The sequence below is a fragment of the Stegodyphus dumicola genome, chromosome 7 (genome assembly GCF_044657685.1).
Source record: "Stegodyphus dumicola isolate Sdum_Otavi_A_Nest chromosome 7, ASM4465768v1".
NCBI lineage: Eukaryota > Metazoa > Arthropoda > Arachnida > Araneae > Eresidae > Stegodyphus > Stegodyphus dumicola.
The window spans coordinates 28,182,429-28,201,344 of NC_140774.1; the positions used below are offsets into that span (position 1 = coordinate 28,182,429).

At 31.7% G+C, this 18,916-nt stretch overlaps 1 protein-coding gene across 1 annotated transcript in view; it reads left to right on the forward strand.

The window, feature by feature from the left end:
• The window catches only part of LOC118199199 (dynein axonemal heavy chain 3-like), a 229,218-nt gene that overhangs the window by 155,701 nt on the left and 54,601 nt on the right, over positions 1–18,916 (forward strand). The window contains exons 56-66 of the mRNA XM_085820011.1: positions 985–1,187; positions 2,195–2,299; positions 3,429–3,614; positions 3,722–3,802; positions 3,901–4,062; positions 4,477–4,637; positions 6,916–7,073; positions 17,013–17,167; positions 17,496–17,702; positions 18,027–18,143; positions 18,508–18,598. Coding sequence (XP_085676137.1) covers positions 985–1,187; positions 2,195–2,299; positions 3,429–3,614; positions 3,722–3,802; positions 3,901–4,062; positions 4,477–4,637; positions 6,916–7,073; positions 17,013–17,167; positions 17,496–17,702; positions 18,027–18,143; positions 18,508–18,598 — 1,626 coding nt within the window. The remainder of the gene's footprint in view (positions 1–984; positions 1,188–2,194; positions 2,300–3,428; positions 3,615–3,721; positions 3,803–3,900; positions 4,063–4,476; positions 4,638–6,915; positions 7,074–17,012; positions 17,168–17,495; positions 17,703–18,026; positions 18,144–18,507; positions 18,599–18,916) is intronic.

Sequence of the window (18,916 nt, forward strand, 5' to 3'; positions counted from 1 at the left end):
TACTCAGCTGAATTTCTGTCCAAGCAATTTGATGACCTTCACAATAATTGGAATTTCTTGTCGTAGTCTTAAAACTATTCATTTCCTGAGGGCACTGAGCACCATCGTGAAGTTGCTGAGTGCTTTGTATTCTTGCACTGATTCTATTTGTTGCTTTGTATTCCTTGGAGGTGGCATCTTTGAATGATACCACTTCCAAGGAATACAAAGCAGAAGAAGATGTACTTGGTGAAATGTTATGTTTAAGTTATTGGGAGTTGACAAAGTTGATTCTACTGGAATGCATTTAAATTTCCCTATTCATACAAGAAAAAATCCTTTGACAAATATCATGCAAAGACTTCTTCATGTATACATTGTAACAAGAAAATGGGTTTATCTAGCAATGCATTCTTCTTCCAGCTATCAGTGGTTCAATTTTGATGATTATAATGTTTGTCCTGATGCATGGAAACAAAAAAAGAGAACAAAATATAAAATTGTTTGAAAGATTATTATCAAAATTAATTCAGTTTTTGTTTAATTGCTGTTTATCTGTTTTGATGAAGGGTAAGTGATTTCATAGATAATTTCTTATGAATACTGACCTCCATAAATGAAAAATGACACATGGATAACATTTGTTTTAACTATTTCATTTATTTAAGATTTTTTTATTAATCATATTTGATATTTATATTTATGTTTAATATATATATATAGACATTCATTAGATGGTGTCAGTTGTGTTCTTTGAGGCATCTTGAACGCAATCTTCATTTTTGATTTTACTAACTTTAAGCCAATTTCCACAGATGTAATGACTTTATGAAATATCAAATTTTCCCAGATTTTTACAATCAAATTCATACTGACTGCCAATTTATATCTTAATAGCATCAAATTAATGCAGAAAATATTGGGAGCTGTTGTTATGTTTAATTAATACTTTTCTCCTTTTAAACACTATTTATCATCTGAAAATTATGAATATTTTTTTTTCAGGGCAAGCAAGCAAATGGATTAAAAATATGGAAAAAGACAATAACTTAGATGTAATAAAATTAACAGATAGCAATTATATACGTGTTTTAGAATATGCTTTGCAGTTTGGTCATCCTGTTCTGCTTGAAAATGTTGGAGAAGAATTAGATCCAATTCTAGAACCTATACTGACTAAAGCAATTTATAAAGAAGGAGGAATGGAGGTAAAAGTTTATAATCTCAAGTCCTTTAGTTAAGTCCATCAGCGGCTGAGTTCAGTCCCTGATTTGAGTCCTGGCAAATGGGTGGCTGCATGGGCACTTTCGTGGCTTCCCCCATGTGTACCACGAATACAAGCCAATTTCCCTTAAAATATTCTCCACGGGGCATCTCTCCCTTTCTGTGTAGTGCCTAGTGGCAAAGTACATAATGAAATTTAAAAATAAAAGAAAAATTTTTTTAATAAATTAAGTCTGAACAGAAATAGCTGTCATAGAGGAAGACTAGTATCATCATAGTTCTTTTATCTTCAAAATTTTATTTATTCAATGTAACCCTGTAATTTGTTTCATACTGTATTTAGTGAAATATTTTTCTTTAAATATATATATATATATATATATATATATATATATATCAGATTTACACAAGTGCTTTATTTAAGGTCTTACTTTTATGTTGAATTTACCATTTCTGAGCATTCCAGGATAAATATCAACAAAATCAACCATTAAAAAATATAAATTAAAAATGCTGTTCTGAAATTAATTTTACATTTCTTCAATAAATAAAGACACCTGTGATCAAATACTGTGGTGATTTTCTAGAATACAAGTTTGTGTGCCTGATTTGCAAGCTTTAGTTACACAGAAAGAGAGTAAAATTGTATCTGCCATCCTGAAGATATTAAAAGAATTTTCAGTCTGGATTTTTATACTGGGGAAACTTTTTTCACTAAGAATTTGTCCACAACTTACATAAATAATTAGTTTAAAAGTAGCAACTTCAAACTTAAGATTGCACCTAAAGTATTGCCTACAGTTTCTATTAATATTCTGTTACATTTATTAAAATGTATACTTATTTTATTTCAAAATCATAATTGTATTTTAATGTGCTGTAATATAAATATAGTAAAAATTACATTTATAATGATGAACTGAGCTTTTTTTGGATATTTGTGAATCTGAGCAACTTTATGATGACAAGACAACATATTTTATTTTTGCAGATGATAAAAATTGGTGATAATGTGGTACAATATTCACAAGGTTTCAGGTTTTACATCACAACCAGACTACAGAATCCTCACTATTTACCTGAAATTTCTGTTAAGGTATATTTTTGTTGGTTTGTCATTAATCTTATTTGATTTTAATGTAATACTTTACTTACTTATCTATCATGGGTAATTAATGGGTAATTATCTATCATGGGTAATTAATTTTGTATTTCTTATTCAAAATTTTTATCACTGTACCAATTTTGTAATTTACTAAATGTGATGCCACCTAGACAGTACATCTTCTTGTATTTTCATACTTTGGGATTATTGCTGTTGTTCCTTGAATGAAGAATTAAGTTTTTAAATATAAAATAGATCTGCAATTTATTATTCTTATCATGTAATTCAGTATTCCTAAACATAATATCCTAATTAGCATATATCATAGCTGTGTGGCTATCTTTCATAAAATTGTGACAAATAACATCAAGTGACGAAGAAGCACTAACAAAAACTTAACAGCACTTTCAATATATATTCAACAATGTATATTCAACTTGCATTGATTAAAATGAAAAAAATAATTATTGCTATTACAGTATAATATAAAATGAATCAACTAGAGAAACAGAAACATACTTAGAATTTAAATGGATTGTAACTGGAGACTTTTAGTTTTTCTGGGGCCTTTTACAAGCTAAATCATGCAAGAATCTTCAAATACTTTACTTATACGTGGAAAAACTTTTTTTTTTTTTTTTTTTTTTTTTTTTTTTGTATAAAAAATAACAATAACTGTATTATGCACAATTTCTTTTGCAAGCAAAATTTGCTACTTTGTGATAAAATTGTATTTTGTGAAATTATTGCAATAATTAATGCATGAAAACATTACTGTTAAACTGAATGGGAATTTTTTCTGGCAGAAGGGGGACACAGAATAATCAGTGTTTATAATCTGTTTTCAAAATGACAATTTTTTTTATCAAATAACTAAAATGACTATCCATAAATAGTAAAAATATTATAATTGTTCAAAATTAATTACATTGCCATGCAATATAAAAACATATTTAAATTCATTACTTATTTAATGCATAACATTAATTAAAATTTTATCATTTCTCTAGTTATGAAGATTTTAATGTGCTCTAAAGTTAATAAGTATAATTAAATTAAATTATGTAATACTTTTTCTCATTTTATTTAAAAACTAATTCTTTTCATGTTAACTGAACAGGTGACCTTGATTAATTTCATGATTACTCCACTTGGACTGCAAGATCAACTGTTAGGCATAGTTGCTGCAAAAGAAAATCCAGCTCTAGAAGAAAGTAAAAATAAATTGATATTAGAGAGTGCAGAAAACAAGCGTCAGTTGAAGGAAATTGAAGATCGTATTTTGGAAGTACTTTCATCCTCTGAGGTAAGAATGTGTCCCTCTAAATTATCCTCAAAATAAAGTGCAAAAATTTTCTAATTTATTTTTTCAAGGAACAGCAAAACAAAATACATGTATTTGAAATATTACAGGGTAATATATTGGAAGATGAAACAGGGTGCAAAGTATTAACATCTTCAAAGATATTATCTGAAGAAATATCTGCTAAGGAGGTAATTATATAATAGATAACAGTTGATTATTGTATATTCTAATTATTACTGGTAATGTGAAATTTAACACTGTACTATTGTGCTGTATTGTGTTCCAGAAAGTTGCTGAAGAAACCAAAGTAGAAATTGATTCTGTTCGTTATGGTTATCAACCTGTTGCTGTGCATTCTTCAATCCTTTTCTTCTGTATTTCAAGTCTAAGTAATATTGACCCAATGTATCAGTATTCCCTTGCATGGTTCATAGCTTTATATTATCAAGTAAGAGATAAATTTATTGTTAGAATTTACATATTTTAATATTCTTTAATAACACCATCTATAATCATTATTATTTTTAATTCTTTTCTGGGGAGTTGCATTTTAATGAATATTAAAATGATTAAGAATAAAATATATAAATCAATATTAATTAAAAGTTCATACTTCTCAGCTGCAGTCTTCCTATTTAATTAATAACAAAAAAAAAAATTAAGAAGCACTAATTTTTCATTTTAAATACTGTTATGGAAAAAAATATCATTATATTATAATGTACTTTAATATACTTTATAAGATAAAAATTGCTCACTTTAAGATTTCAAATGCATCCATTAGTATAATTCACAATTAATAACATTTAATTCATATTTATGCAAATTCTAACTTTCCCCTTGCTCTTCTCTGTTTTCTTAGTCTATTGAAAATAGTGAAAAGTCTCCTGAACTTGAAAAACGAATCAGCTGCTTGAATGAGCATTTTACTGCCAGTATATACAGGAATGTCTGTAGATCCTTATTTGAAAAAGATAAACTACTTTTCTCCTTTCTTCTTTGTATAGGTATCTTACGTGGAAGGTAATAATCTTTTCAATGCAAATGTAAAAATACTATTACCTATCCATTCCCATATGCGTAAAATATCTATAATTATGATACTAAATTATGAATATTATGAATACTAAATTCATTTACTTTTTTAATACTTCCTTCCCCCATATTTAAACATTAAAAATTTTATGCAACTAAATAATTTGTTAAGAAATTGTATTTTTTTCATTAATATATATACAATATAGTTAGTTGGTAGTTGGTTCATTCAACTATGTCAAATCATTCAATGGCTATCTGCCTTAGGGAAGGCTTTATGGAGGATTTTCAAAAGAAAAACTGGCTCATATCGACTTTACATATGGGAGAAGCCACAAAAGGCATTCATCTGGAATTGAACTTGGGTCAAACTACCAGCATTCAGTAACTTTACCAAATGTATATGCAGTATGAGAGTTTTTACGTCAAAAACTGAGAGAATTTTTATATTTAAAATATAAATTGAAAATTAAATAAAAGAATATGGTATAGGTTTTTTTTTTTTTTTTTTTTTTTTTTAAAAAAAAAAAAAAAAAACCTTTTTGTGAGATGCTGTGAATTATGGATATAAAAATAATGTTTTAAACAAAAAAAATATATATATATATATAGTATCTTATCACTTTTGACTCTCTGTGAACATCTGTAGCTAAATGTCATTTTAAAATTTATTCTGTATGTTGTTTAAGTATTTCTTGCTTCTGCTTCTTGTTTTTGCAAAGAATGTTATAAAAGTGTTCAGAATAATTTAACCTCCCTCTTCTGAATCATATGACTGCCTTAATCTGGTCATGAGATTTTTGATTATTTGGTATATATTACCTTATTATTTAAAATATTTTGTTTTATAATTTTCTTAAATTATATAAATATTATCTTAATGAATAAAAGCTTATGAAAAGGGAAACTAAAGTAATTAATTGTATAAACTAATAAATGTTCAAGTATAGTTCTTTTTTAGAAGACCCAAAAAGCTGTGCCACTCAAGAGTTGCATTGTTGGATATTATTTTTGTATCAAACTATAACTTTTTTAGCCACTATTTGACTAACAACCTAAGTATGTAATTCCCACATAAAAATTCCCACATAAAAATAAAATAAATTACGGAATGAATGAGAAATAAAGCATTTTCCCCCATTTACATGCTAAAAAAATAAATCAAAATAATTTCTCTCTTTTCAGAAAACAAAATCTTTTATCCATATAATTAAAATTATATTTCACAATGTAATTAATTTTTCAGCAAATTAAAATAAAACCATCGTTACATTTTTTTCTTTGTCATGAAAAAGTGTATTAGACTTCCATATATATTTCAATACATATGCTATATATATATATACTGTATATGCTAACCATAAATACTAATAATATGGTAACTATATATATACTATACATGGTAACCATAAATCATTATTATTTATGTTTCTAGAATTCAACTATGAAGAACTTTTTTATTGCTGCTCATTAACTTCTGATAATGAAATTAATTTTTAATTCACTGAAGGTTAAATTAAATGAATTTAAGTTTTTTTAATATGAACATAAATGTATTAAATTCTTATCTTAAGAAATTGGTATACAAAAACAGGAAGGAATGTTTTAAATTTCTGTTGATTCTTATCTTAATTTGCAAAATAAGCTTTTTATTTTTGTATGAATAAACAATCTACAGAATGCACATATTCTGTCAAAATTTATGTAGTTACATAATATATCTTAAAAAAATGTGAGAATGTTTAAATTAAGATACTTTTCTCCCCTTAAAACATGCTTCTGTAAACCATGCTTATCTTATATGTGTGCTGCTTAACCTTATGTACAAGATATTATAGAATGTAAAGAAAAACTTTATCTATATATTTCAAGAGACAGACTCTTTCTCAGTCTATAATATAACATTGCTCATTGAGTGATAAATTATCTTTACACTTTTTAAATTAATACTTTAAATCTTAATGTATTTTTTAGATTAATACTTTATACAAGGTAATTTATTGTCTTTTAACTTTTAAAAGAAAACAGTTTTTCTTAGCCTTGAAGTATGATCAAGTCTTTCTTAGCCTTGAAGTATGATACTATCGTTTAATTATATTTTTTGGCAAAGCAAATATCAAGTTCATGTATGCGAGATGATCTCATTATGCCTGCCCTCACCATTTTTTTTTTTACCTTGTAAAGAGCTTTCACATACTGACGATAGTCTGATATTGAGAACTATAATGCAAAAAAATATCAACAATTTGTCTTTCATATGTTTTAGGAATGAAGTAGATGAAGATACATGGCGATTTCTGCTGACTGGTGGTGTTGCTTTAGAAAATCCATATCCAAATCCTGCTCCAGAGTGGCTCACTGATCGTGCATGGTCAGAAATTGTACGAGCTTCTAATTTACCTCCATTAGAAGGATTAATGGAAAGTATGTTTTGTAGATATAGTTTTTTTCTATAGTATATGTAAACAAGTTTTTAATCACACTTCCTAAACAAAACTTTGTATTTATTTGTTATATGTTAATATCAATGACCTATATGAGAAATAACTGATTTGTTTGTAGATTTCCATATAATGAATTATCAGTACGCTTGACATGATGAATTTGCTTCACCATATTAATTCTTTTCTTGTATACTGTTGATCTGTGCAACAATAAGCATTATAAATTTATAGATGCAGAGCCATCTTAACAGACCACTGGACACTTCCCCAGGGGTCTCATGAGCATAAGGGTCCCATTTACATTTTTTTCTGAAAGTATTTGTCGTAGGTTCCTCAGCACACTGGCTTGCCCATGGGCTAAGACAGCTTATAGATGCACTGATGAAAATTTTTTCTAAGCACCTGTCTTCTGTTTTGGAATGAAATATGGGACATAAATTTCCACATGCGCATGTGCATTAAATTAATTTACTTTTGTCTGCAGTTCAATGACACTGAAACAAATTTGTATTAAGAAAAAATTGTATTTGTTGCTTATTAAATTTTATAAAAACACACATTAGATAATTAAGTATTATTCTAAAATTGTTTTTTTTTTTTTTTTTTTTTTTTTTTTAATTTTATTTTGGGTTAGTAAAAGTCATATTGCATTTATTGGAAGTTATGATTTCATACTGCTGCATATGTACAGGTTTGTAATGGACTGAATGCACACAAAACTGATGATAGCTCAATAAAATTTATTTTTACCAAAAGAAACACTTTACAGTTCTGTAACTTTGCTCAGAAGTACTTGTACAGTTCTTCTCAGTGTCATAGAGAACAGTCAGTAGTTACACTTCAAAGCGCATCTGAAAGGCAAAGCTCTCAATATTCCATACTCAATGCTGAACTGAACAACTTAGAGCTTTCTTTATACCATACGCCATTAAGGTTAGAAAATTAAAAGGCATATTGAAAAATACACCGTGCCCGAAGGCGAGATCAGCAGAATGAGCGAACTCACAAGATAAAGTATTTGTTAAAATGCATATCATGGGAAGCAGTACTACATCAATGGCGACAAAAGGCGAAATGAAACGTCTTAGCATCTGGGAGAGGCAAGAAGAGAAAATCACATGATCAGCGTCAGACTTATGATTGGTCGAGGAATCAAAGTAAGATGATGTTTTTCAATGTTTTTAGAATTAAGTAAAGTTCAAACATAGTAAAAAACAATATCTAACTGTTAAAGTCCTATGTCTTGTGAAACACATGAAATCATCAAATCTTGCAAAATAAGCATTAAATAAATTAAAAACTGTACAATGCAAAAAAGGTCATGTGGCTTGCTGGAGCCAATAAGAGTGAGAGTTGGTAGTTGACCGCAAACTTAGATTTATAAACACATGATACGAAATAGTAAAATAATGGATAAAAGTAAAACTCTTGCTTAAATATGTAGTAAATAAAGAAAAAAGCATCAAATCGATGAAAACAATATCCTAACTTTGCACAGTTCTTGTTTGTGGAATAATAAAAGGAGAGTAAGTGAAAAATAATCTTTGTACAATATTTACATTACCACCACTTTGAATTGTGGTGGATCGTTCGAGGTCTTTTCACTACGTGCTCTATTGTAGGGTCATAGTGAGTTAGCATTTTAATTTCTTCATAACTAGAATTTTTCATATCTTCAAAGAAGTTGTGCTGATATAAAGATTTGGTCATGAATTGGGTTGATTTCCAGATCTTTTTGAATTTAAGAATTACGCACGAACCAGAGTGCATTCACTATGCTTCGTAAGATTTTGTTTTAAAGAATGTTTATTTTTTGTCTGTCTGTTTTTCAAGCAGTAGCCCAGGCAGGAACTGCATAGAGAATAATTGGGCGAATTAGTGAGATGTAGATATTCTTCTTAGTATGGAGGTTTAACTTGGAGTTTCTTCCAATTAATGAATAGAGAGCTATGAATGCAGTATTTGCCATATTTGTAACATTGAATATGATCTTTGAAATTTAGGGTTTTGTCAATATAGACACCTAAGTAATTATAAGAATCAGCTACTGGAATTTCTTAATTATTAAGTTAGATGTTTATATTATGTTATTCCCATCAGGATTTAATTACTCAAATTTATTTTTCTGAACTGGTTCTTCTATTTCAGAATTTGATAGTGTTCTCTTGTGAGTTATTCTAGGGGTTACGTTGTTAAATTCGAATTATTCATTAGTAAAGAAATGACATAGTCCAGGTTGAACAATCAAATATACATTGGGAATATTTAGGTTACACGGAAACAAGCAACCACAACAATGCACACCAGATAGGGACGAAAACGACAACACTACTGTTACCAACTAACATAATGTAAATATTGGGATTGGCACATATATCTTATTTTTTTTAAACAAGCCCTCTTGCCTATCACACTATGTGCAAGATATTTACACACTTACATAAAAATTAATCACGCTGTGGTTATACACATTTACAGAAGAACAATGTAGCTGCTATTATATGTGTACACACTATTGACCTCTACTTATTAAATGAACACATGTTTACATAGAAATAATTAAGAAAAAATTGTATCTAGGCTTCTTTCTGTAGTTTTAAGTCAAGTCTCTACACAGTTACAACCATAGTGGTTTATGTTCAGTCATAAACTTCAGAGGCGATAATTTTTACATGCAAGTCCTAGCATAGTTCATGTCGCGTAAAAGTTTTTTCGAGGTCTGCTTAGTTAGGAGATCAGCGAGATTGTCGCTGGCTAGCACATGATCAAATACAATCACATTTTCTTTCACTAGGTCTCTCAGAAAATGAAATTTAATATCGATGTGCTTACTTCTTTCAGAAGTAACATGATTCTTTGCTAAGAAGATTGCTCCCTGGTTTTGAATAGCACTTTTTGAGGTGAAGCAGCTAATTCACTACAGATTTCCTTGATCAAATTTTTATTCCATAGGATTTCTTTGGCAGTGTGACACATCACCACATACTCTGCTTCTGTCGACGATAAAGTTGTTGTGGATTGCTTCTTGCTCGACCATGAGATTGGAGCACCTCTGAGTAGCATTATATAACTACTGTAAGATTTACGGTCAGTTCTGTCACCTCCCCAGTCGGCATCTGAGTAGGCTTGAACTGGCTCACCTCTGGAATTTCAATTTTCTGTGTTGTGTTCCCTTTAGGTATCTTGGAATGTGCTTCACACCTCTCCAGTGTTCTTCAGTGTGTTTTTCATTAAATTTGCTCATGTAGGTGTAAGAATAAGCCATGTCTGTGCGAGTACCACAAGTCAGATAAAGCAGACTTCCATGGCTTGTCTGTAAGGGATTTCCTTTGCTTTTTTCTTTGATTTCCTCCCACTGTTGCTCATCTAGGATAAGATCTGGCTTGCAGAAAACCTAGGTCCTTGACATTGAACCTTTTCTTGATGCTTTATCTGTGACATGTTTCCAACTATCAGGAGGTCATCAACATAAATTCCAATTATAATGTTCTTCTCATGACAAAAGTAAATTCAAGGGTCTGCACTTCATCTTTTCAATCCGTACTGGATCAGGAAGTCATTCAAGCAGGTACTCCATGCACGTCCTGATTGTCAGAGACCATAAATGCTTTTCTTCAGGTGGCAGACAAGATGTTCTTTCCCTTTCTCAATGCAGTCTTCTGGCAGTGCCATATACAGGGTGATTATAATTAAAGTTTAAGTTTCAAAACGCTATAAAAAAAGAACCACTGATGAAAATGATGTGAAATTTGACAGGAATGTTATTGAAGAAGGCGGAAAGCGTATGGCAGAAGAAAAAATTTAGTTTCAAAAGTTAGCAACAGATGGCGCTGTAAGCAGCAGAATCACGACGAGAAACGAGAAATGATTCGTAAAACAACGGCTAAGGTGGATGTTACACATTAAAACGCATTGACAAATTAGACTTGTTGAATAATTTTATTTGCATGACTGTACATATCACATCGAAAGGGACAAATCGGTTTCAAGCGTTTTGCGGCGACATACCGCATAAGAACTATTCATCAAAGAAGTTCGTAACTGTCGCGAGACTGGCGCAAAACATGTTCAATATGGTGTCCACCGTAGTGTGCAACAAGTTGAAAGCGACAAACAGCATGTTCCACAACTGATCGCAATGTCTCGGGGTGATGTTCAGAATGTGTTGCGAAATGCGTGCCTTTAATTCCGCTAAATTTGCAATTGGAGCACGGAACACAACATCCTTCAGATATCCCCACAGCCAGAAATCACACGGAGTAAGATCAGGCGATCGGAACGGCCAGGTTGTAGGGAAATGACGGCTGATAATTCGAGCATTTCCGAAATGGAGCCTCAGCAGATCAGAAATGGATCGCTTCACGGGATGTGCAATGTGCGGAGGAGCGCCATCTTGCATAAAAATGATTTCATCCACACATCCACGTGGTTGAGCAAAAGAGACGCATACCTCTGACCAGTGACGGTTGCGGTAACAGGGCCGGAAGCACCCGTCTGCTCGAAAAAATATGGTTGTAGGATGAATGATGCCGTAAAGCCACACCATACCGTGACCTTTTCAGGATGAAGTGGTACGGGGTGCGTTGCCAATGGATTTTCTGTTGCCCATATTTGACAATTCTGGGTATTCACGTATCCTGTCAGATGGAAATGGGCTTCATCTGTCCACAAAAATTTCCACGGCCATTCATTATCCACTTCCATGCGAGCCAGGAATTCTAACGCAAACGTCTCCCTAGCTGTCAGGTCAGACGGAAGCAACTCCTGCACATGGCCAATTTTGTACGGATAGCATTGCAGAATGTTTCGTACAATTTTCAGCACCGTGCTCGTAGTCCTGTCCAATGTTCGGGCAATTCCTCGTGCACTGCACGGTTGCACACCACCGGCCGACCCCTCCTGTAATGCTGTGGCCACTTCTTCAACTACCGTCGAATGCACTCGTTTTCTCCCTCTACCAGATTGCACATCAAACCAACCTGTCGTTTCGAATTTTTGCATCATTTTCTTTAGACCTACGACACTCATTGGACCAACGCCTTCTTTTATACCCTTCAGTGTCCTGAATTTTTGCAGAGCTACTCTTGCACAATCATCATTCTTGTAATACAGCTTTACCAGCAGAGCGTGGTCCTGCAGTGAAACACCCATGGCGAACGTCTAAGACACGAAATGAGGAACAGCCGATCCGAACAAGTATGGCTGGAGTAGCGCGCGAAGCGCGCTGTTTCCAGCTCATAAGGAGAGCCCAGTAGGCACATGACGGTAGGAAGTCTGACGTGGTAGGAGTTAAGAGAATGAGGTGAAGAGGAACAGCTTGGTACCTGGCGGCTTTATAACACTGAAATTTAACTGACATTTTAATTTACGTCTTCTTCCGCTTGCAGCGCCATCTGTTGATCACTTTTGAAACTAATTTTTTTCTTCTGCCATACGCTTTCCGCCTTCTTCAATAACATTCCTTTCAAATTTGACGTCATTTTCATGAGTGGTTCTTTTTTTATAGCGTTTTGAAACTTAAACTTTAATTATAATCACCCTGTATATGTCCTCCTTTAGAATTCTATTAAGGTATGCGGTTGTCACATTTGGTGAACTCTAGGTTTTTCTCTGTAGCTATGGCAAGCAGTAACTTTATAGATTTAAGTTTGATGACTGGTGAAAAGGTATCTTGAAAGTCCACTCTGTGTATTTGCAGATAGCCTTTTGCCACCAATCTGGCTTTGAACTTTGCTCGGTTCCCAATCTCGTCTTTTTTCTTATGAAACCATCTGGAAGGTATTACCTTAGCTCCTGGCGGTTTCATAGTTAGTTCCCAGGTTTGAACTTGAATGAGGTTCTGAATTTCTTCCTCCATGGCTTTTAACCACATGTGAGCTTCGAGTGATTTCAAGACATCTTTTAGAGTTACTGGGTCTTTTTCTTCAGATTGTTGTATCTCTTGGGCATCATACAGATAAAAATCTTTGAAATATTTAAGAATTCTGATGTTTCTTTTTTCATCTCTCTCACTCCCATGGATAGGATTTCTGGCTGCTGCTTCGACTTCAGGGTCTAGTTCGTTAGCAATGTCTTGTATCTGTGTAACTGATTGGCCTTCATCTTCATAATCTGGAGTATTTTCAAGCTGTAGGTCTGGACATCTCTCAGAATTTTGGTCAATCGGATCTGTATTTAGAAGTTGGATTTCATCTGAGTCATTTACATCAGGAGTTATGTGATCTAGAGATGAGTCACGAGCTTCTGTTTCAAGTATGTCCAAGGCATATTCTGATTCAAAGTCTTCAATTTTAAGAGTAGCTTCTTCTGCAGGATTGTATGATTTTTCTAGTACTACTTAACTTTTGCTTTCATAGAGAATGCCGTGGTATAGTTAGAAAATTCATCGGTGAAGGCCACAAAGTAATTTGAGCCTCCAAAGGAAGGAGAAGAAATTTTACCTACAATATTTGAATATATAACTTCTAGGATGTCTTTAGCTTTTGTACTAGCAGCCTTTGGAAATTTCTCCATTTTCATTTTTCCCTGGATAAAGACTTGGCAAGGTGCATTTACTAATACTGTTGATTTCAGGTTTCTGCCGATGGGAATAATATTTTTTATTGTACAAAAATGTGGATGATCAAGTCTATGATGCAGCAAGTCGGCACTTTCAGTTTTCGTAACGTAGTTGGTTGTCATCCTTTCTTCGATCATGTACAGTCTTTCTTTTTTTTTTTTACCAGATAGAAGAGTGTTTCCATTCTTACCAGTCACTTTGGCTTTTCCTTCAGCAAATTCTACTTTACAGCTTCTTTCTTCAATTCTACCAATGGATAATATATTTCCTCCTAGTTCTGGAATATATAGGACATTTTCAAAAGTGATATTTTTTTCTCCATTTTCTTCTCCAACAGAAAATGAAATATTTTCAATTCAGTGACCTTTATTCTTTTTCAATCAGCAACTTCAACTTCAGATGTGTACTTCTTAAGGTCTGAAAATTTTCTTTTATCAGAGGTCATGTGTTCTGTAGCTCCACTGTCTAAAATCCACAGATTACTTTTCCTTGATTTTTCTTTGTTTGCCAGAAGTGCAATGTTTAACTTGAGGTCACCTGCAGTTTGACACTGTTTTGGATCTGATATTTGGCCTCTCCACAATTTTTAGAGATGTGCCCCCACTAGCTACAGCTGAAGCATTTAGTATTTCTTCATCTGTTAGTTTCTTCTTCATTTTGCCTTTTAGCTGCATATTTCTTCATGGGTTTTCCAAAAGCAGGCTTCTTCTGGTTGATGGCAAAACTTGAACTCTCATTTCTAACTATACGTTTTTCTTCTACAAGTAGCCTTGGTTTCACAATAGTAGTTGTCAGATTTGCTTCATCTTTTTCCAACTTTAGGATGAGATATTTATAACTTCTAGGCAGTCCCAATAGCATCACTAGAGCAACTTCTCTATCTATGAAGGCATATCCACCATTAGCTAATTTTCTATGTAAGTCAATTAATCTTGCTAGATACGATTGGACAGACTTATTTGGCTTTATATTTATGTTAAAGAATTCTCTCATAATCTGCAGTACGTGAAGCAAACCAAATTTTGTATGCATTTCTTTTAAACAGTTCCAGGCATCTCTGGCTCTAACACAATCTTTGATGTCATCTAGAGACTATTCAACTATGAGGAATAATAGGGTAAGAGAATCATTTTTTTTTCCTCTCTGCTTCATTCATTTCAATTCCATATCCGGGTTCCACTCCTTCCCAACATATCTTCTGCACCAGCATGGCACACGAACGGATACACCATGTGTGATGATTGTCACTGTTTAGTTTCGGCATTTTTTAATCTTCAGATGTCATTCTTCAAGAAATATATCGAGCTAAATTTACCAAAAAGAATTTTTATTTACTTCATCAAAGGATTGTTTATCCAGGTCACTTCAGGTTCACAACGTGGTTAGGCTTTGGCGATCGGCGTGGTTAAGCTTCAGTACGATCTTCAATCCTGGATTGTAATGGCATTTCTTTTTGAGCTTTGTGCTGATAACATGTTAAATTTGAATTATTCATGAGTAAAGAAATGACATAGTCCAGGTTGAATAATCAAATATATATTGGGAATATTTAGGTTACATGGAAACAAACAACACAGCAATGCACACCAGATAGGGATGAAAACAACAAGAACACTACTGTTGCCAGCTAACATAATGTAAATATTGGGACTGGCACATATATCTTATTTTTTTTTTTTAACATATGTAACCTTCTTTGTCTATAGTGGTTTTCTTTTTGATTCGTAATTTTTGTATGGAAGTGATGTCAGATTGATTTGTTTCCTGATTAGGATTATTTAGGGTTTATTTTTGCTTCATACCGTTAATGTAGTAATCTGAGATTTGAATATCCTCTTCCATTTTTTTGACGCGAGCTAAGTAAATGTCAGTTGCATTTTTGGGATTAAATGAATTTTCATAAGCGTGAAATTCAGAAAGCATATGTTGCTTAGTAATTTCTAAGCTGGTCCATGTAATTTCCACATTTCTGGCATTGCACCAAGATCTGATTTGGTTTTCAATCTCCTCCTTGTCCATGATATGCATGAAATTTTAACTCTTAACCTAATGGCCTTAAGTATAAAGAAGACATACTTATTGTAAACATCAAGAAGAGATGACAGCAACTCAGGATCAGCTTCAGCAGTAGAGAGAAATAAGATCTAAGATATTTAAGATAAGCAATGCAATAATGTCCTCCCCAGATCGAGAAGAGCGAGCTAAGAAAATCCCTGTCTCGTCTCTACGAGCTCAGTGACAGGAATTTCTGAACTGAGAGCTAATTCTCTCTCTGGTCTTATATAGTTTTCATCTGGTCACTGAGAAATCTCTTGTGCCTTCATTTCTCAAAATTACTGGAAGGCCTATATAGTTACAGTTACATATAATGACAAGATACAGTTTTTTTTAGTTGCATATAGCAGTCAATTACAGGTATTCAATTACAGTTATACAAGGACTCCACCGAAATGTCGCCAAATGGTTACCAAGTTTGGCGCCAAATTTGACGGATAAAATTAATCGCCGAAACTATGGCCAGCTTGGCAACATCTTGCTAATTTAGCGAGATAGCCATTTACCTCAATGTTAAATAGACTTGCACCTGTAATTTTATTTTTCCGGCAGAGCTTCGATCACTTTGGCTTTTCATGTTACATTATGCAAAAGATACTATAGTTTCACATATAATTTAAATAAAATTATCTATGTATAAAAAATTTGTAACAATATGTATAGGTGGCCATGTACTGATTCCTATAAAGCTACAAATATGATTTCATTTTTCAATCATTCAGCCCTACCTACAGAACATATGCATATGCATATACATGTAAATATTCCTGATGATACTACACATAATAAATCTTTTCTGAGAATTTTTTTTTCCTAAACTTCTGTAAAGTTTTGAGAAAAATTAGACAGGTGATGGAGACAGGAATTAGACAGGATCAGTGATGTTATAATTTCAAAATACAAAATTACATAAAAATTTAATGAAATTTAATAATCAGTGAGTTTCTATCTTTTCTTTTCTTTTATATTTGTTATTCATTAACTTCTTCAAAGTCTTTCATTTTTATTTTTTTAATGTGCTTTTGTATCTCAATATATATTGTAAAAAAGAGGAAGACTTATTTTTCTCTTATAATACCTTTTAATTTAGTTGTTTTTCTTTTCAAAATCACTTCTTGTTTTCATTCTGCTTCTGACAACTGCGATATCATACACTTTTAAATCATTTTAAGTATACAATTTTAAGGTTTAAAGTTAATTTTAGCTATTTTTCTTCCTAAAAATGATTTCACATTCACATTTTGTTTTTGTGAAGTATTAAATATTATGTACCTTAATCTACTACACTTCTTTTTTTCAATTCAGGTGTTCAGAATAGAGTTTCTAGTTGGAAAGAAGTATATGATTCACCTAATCCACATACCATTGAGTATCCTGCTCCATTTGGGGAATTAGATGGGCTTAATAAAATGGCTGTACTGCGATGTCTTCGACCAGATAAGCTCATTCCAGCTGTGCAGGTAAAACTTAATTCACTGCAGGGATATGAATATTTTTGTATTAAATTATCAGTATTCTTTTAAATACATTTTTAATTAAAAATTTCAATAAGCTTTCCTTTGGTTCAACTACTCAAAATTTAAGAATTTCTCGTGTTATCCTTCTCTACTTTATTAATAATAACAAATTAACGAAATCATTACCTGTACCAAGTATGATTGTCATAATTTCCTCCTGTTTCCAAAGTACTTTCATTTCTTGTAAGTTATTCCTCAAATATATTTACAATATATTTAAAAAATGCTTAAGCTGTATTTTGCATTTACTGAAATTGTAAATTTTTTTCAGAATTTTGTCTGGAAAAACATGGGTCAGTCTTATATTGAACCTCCAACTTTTGATTTGGTTGGATCATATGCAGATTCCAACTGCTGCATACCTCTCATCTTTGTTCTTTCACCTGGAGCTGATCCAATGGCTGCTTTATTGAAATTTGGATATGACATTGACATGACAGGCAACAAAATTCAAAGCATATCTTTGGGACAAGGACAAGTAATATTTCAAAATTACTTAAATGTTATATAATAATACAAATCTAAATTACATTAATATAGATATTTTCTTTTTAATCATTAATGATCTTCTCTCCCCCCCCTTTTTTTGACATATTTCATCAGAATGTATATGAAAATATTTTAATCATATGCAGTCTAAGCTTTTAACAATGCGTATAAAACTAAAAGACAAATCACTTAATGTATTCCTGTTTTTCAACAATATATTGTATGCCAGTTGTCATATTTTTATTACTAATGCTTCTTCTTATTCAATGATTTTAAAACCATTCTGTACATTTCATGACGCTTTTTATTTTAGGGTCCCATAGCAAAATCTATGATAGATAAAGCTTTAGAAGATGGTTCTTGGGTAGTTCTGCAAAACTGCCACTTAGCTACAAGCTGGATGAATACATTAGAAAACATATGTGAAGAAGTAATAGCTTCAATATATGAAATTAAATTACCTACATAGCTTTTCTGATTTCATTTATTTTAAATTTATTTCAAGGGTAAAGCTATATAGTTTTTCAGAGAAGCCGTCATAAAATTACTAGTAGTATGTGATATAAAATTTAATAATATTATAATTAAAATACTTCATAATGAAAAAGTTCCAGTTTATAAATTAGTCAATGTTATATATTTTTCTGTACTAAAATGTATCCACTGAACTAAATTTAGTCTTGGTTAATTAAGAAATTTTTTTTTTAATTCTTCTAAATGCCATTTAACCAGCTAAGATATCACTGATTGAAGTACTACTGCTGTTTAATTTTTTTTTTTTTTTTTTTTCCTAGATCATAACTCCAGATAAGACTAACATAAATTTCCGCTTATGGCTAACTAGTTATCCATCAGACACTTTTCCTGTCTCCATCCTCCAAAATGGTATGTTTTTCTTGCTAAATAACTGGTGTTGAGGAAAAGGTTAATCACATTTTTTATCATCAGGTACAAAAGTTATGATTTCAGAAACTCATGAATTAAGGGCAAATAATTTAGGGAGATTCCATATATTTTATTATTTTTGTGTTTGCTTTCTTCTTTGCTAAATGTTGATCATATTTTATCATGTTAGGAATTGTGATGCCTTATTTTCAAATATAGATCTTAGAAGGGTGTTAAATAATATTATTAAAAAGTCTTAAATTCAGTATTACTAAGTGTATTCTCATTTATTTGAATTAAATGTATCATAAAAGAATT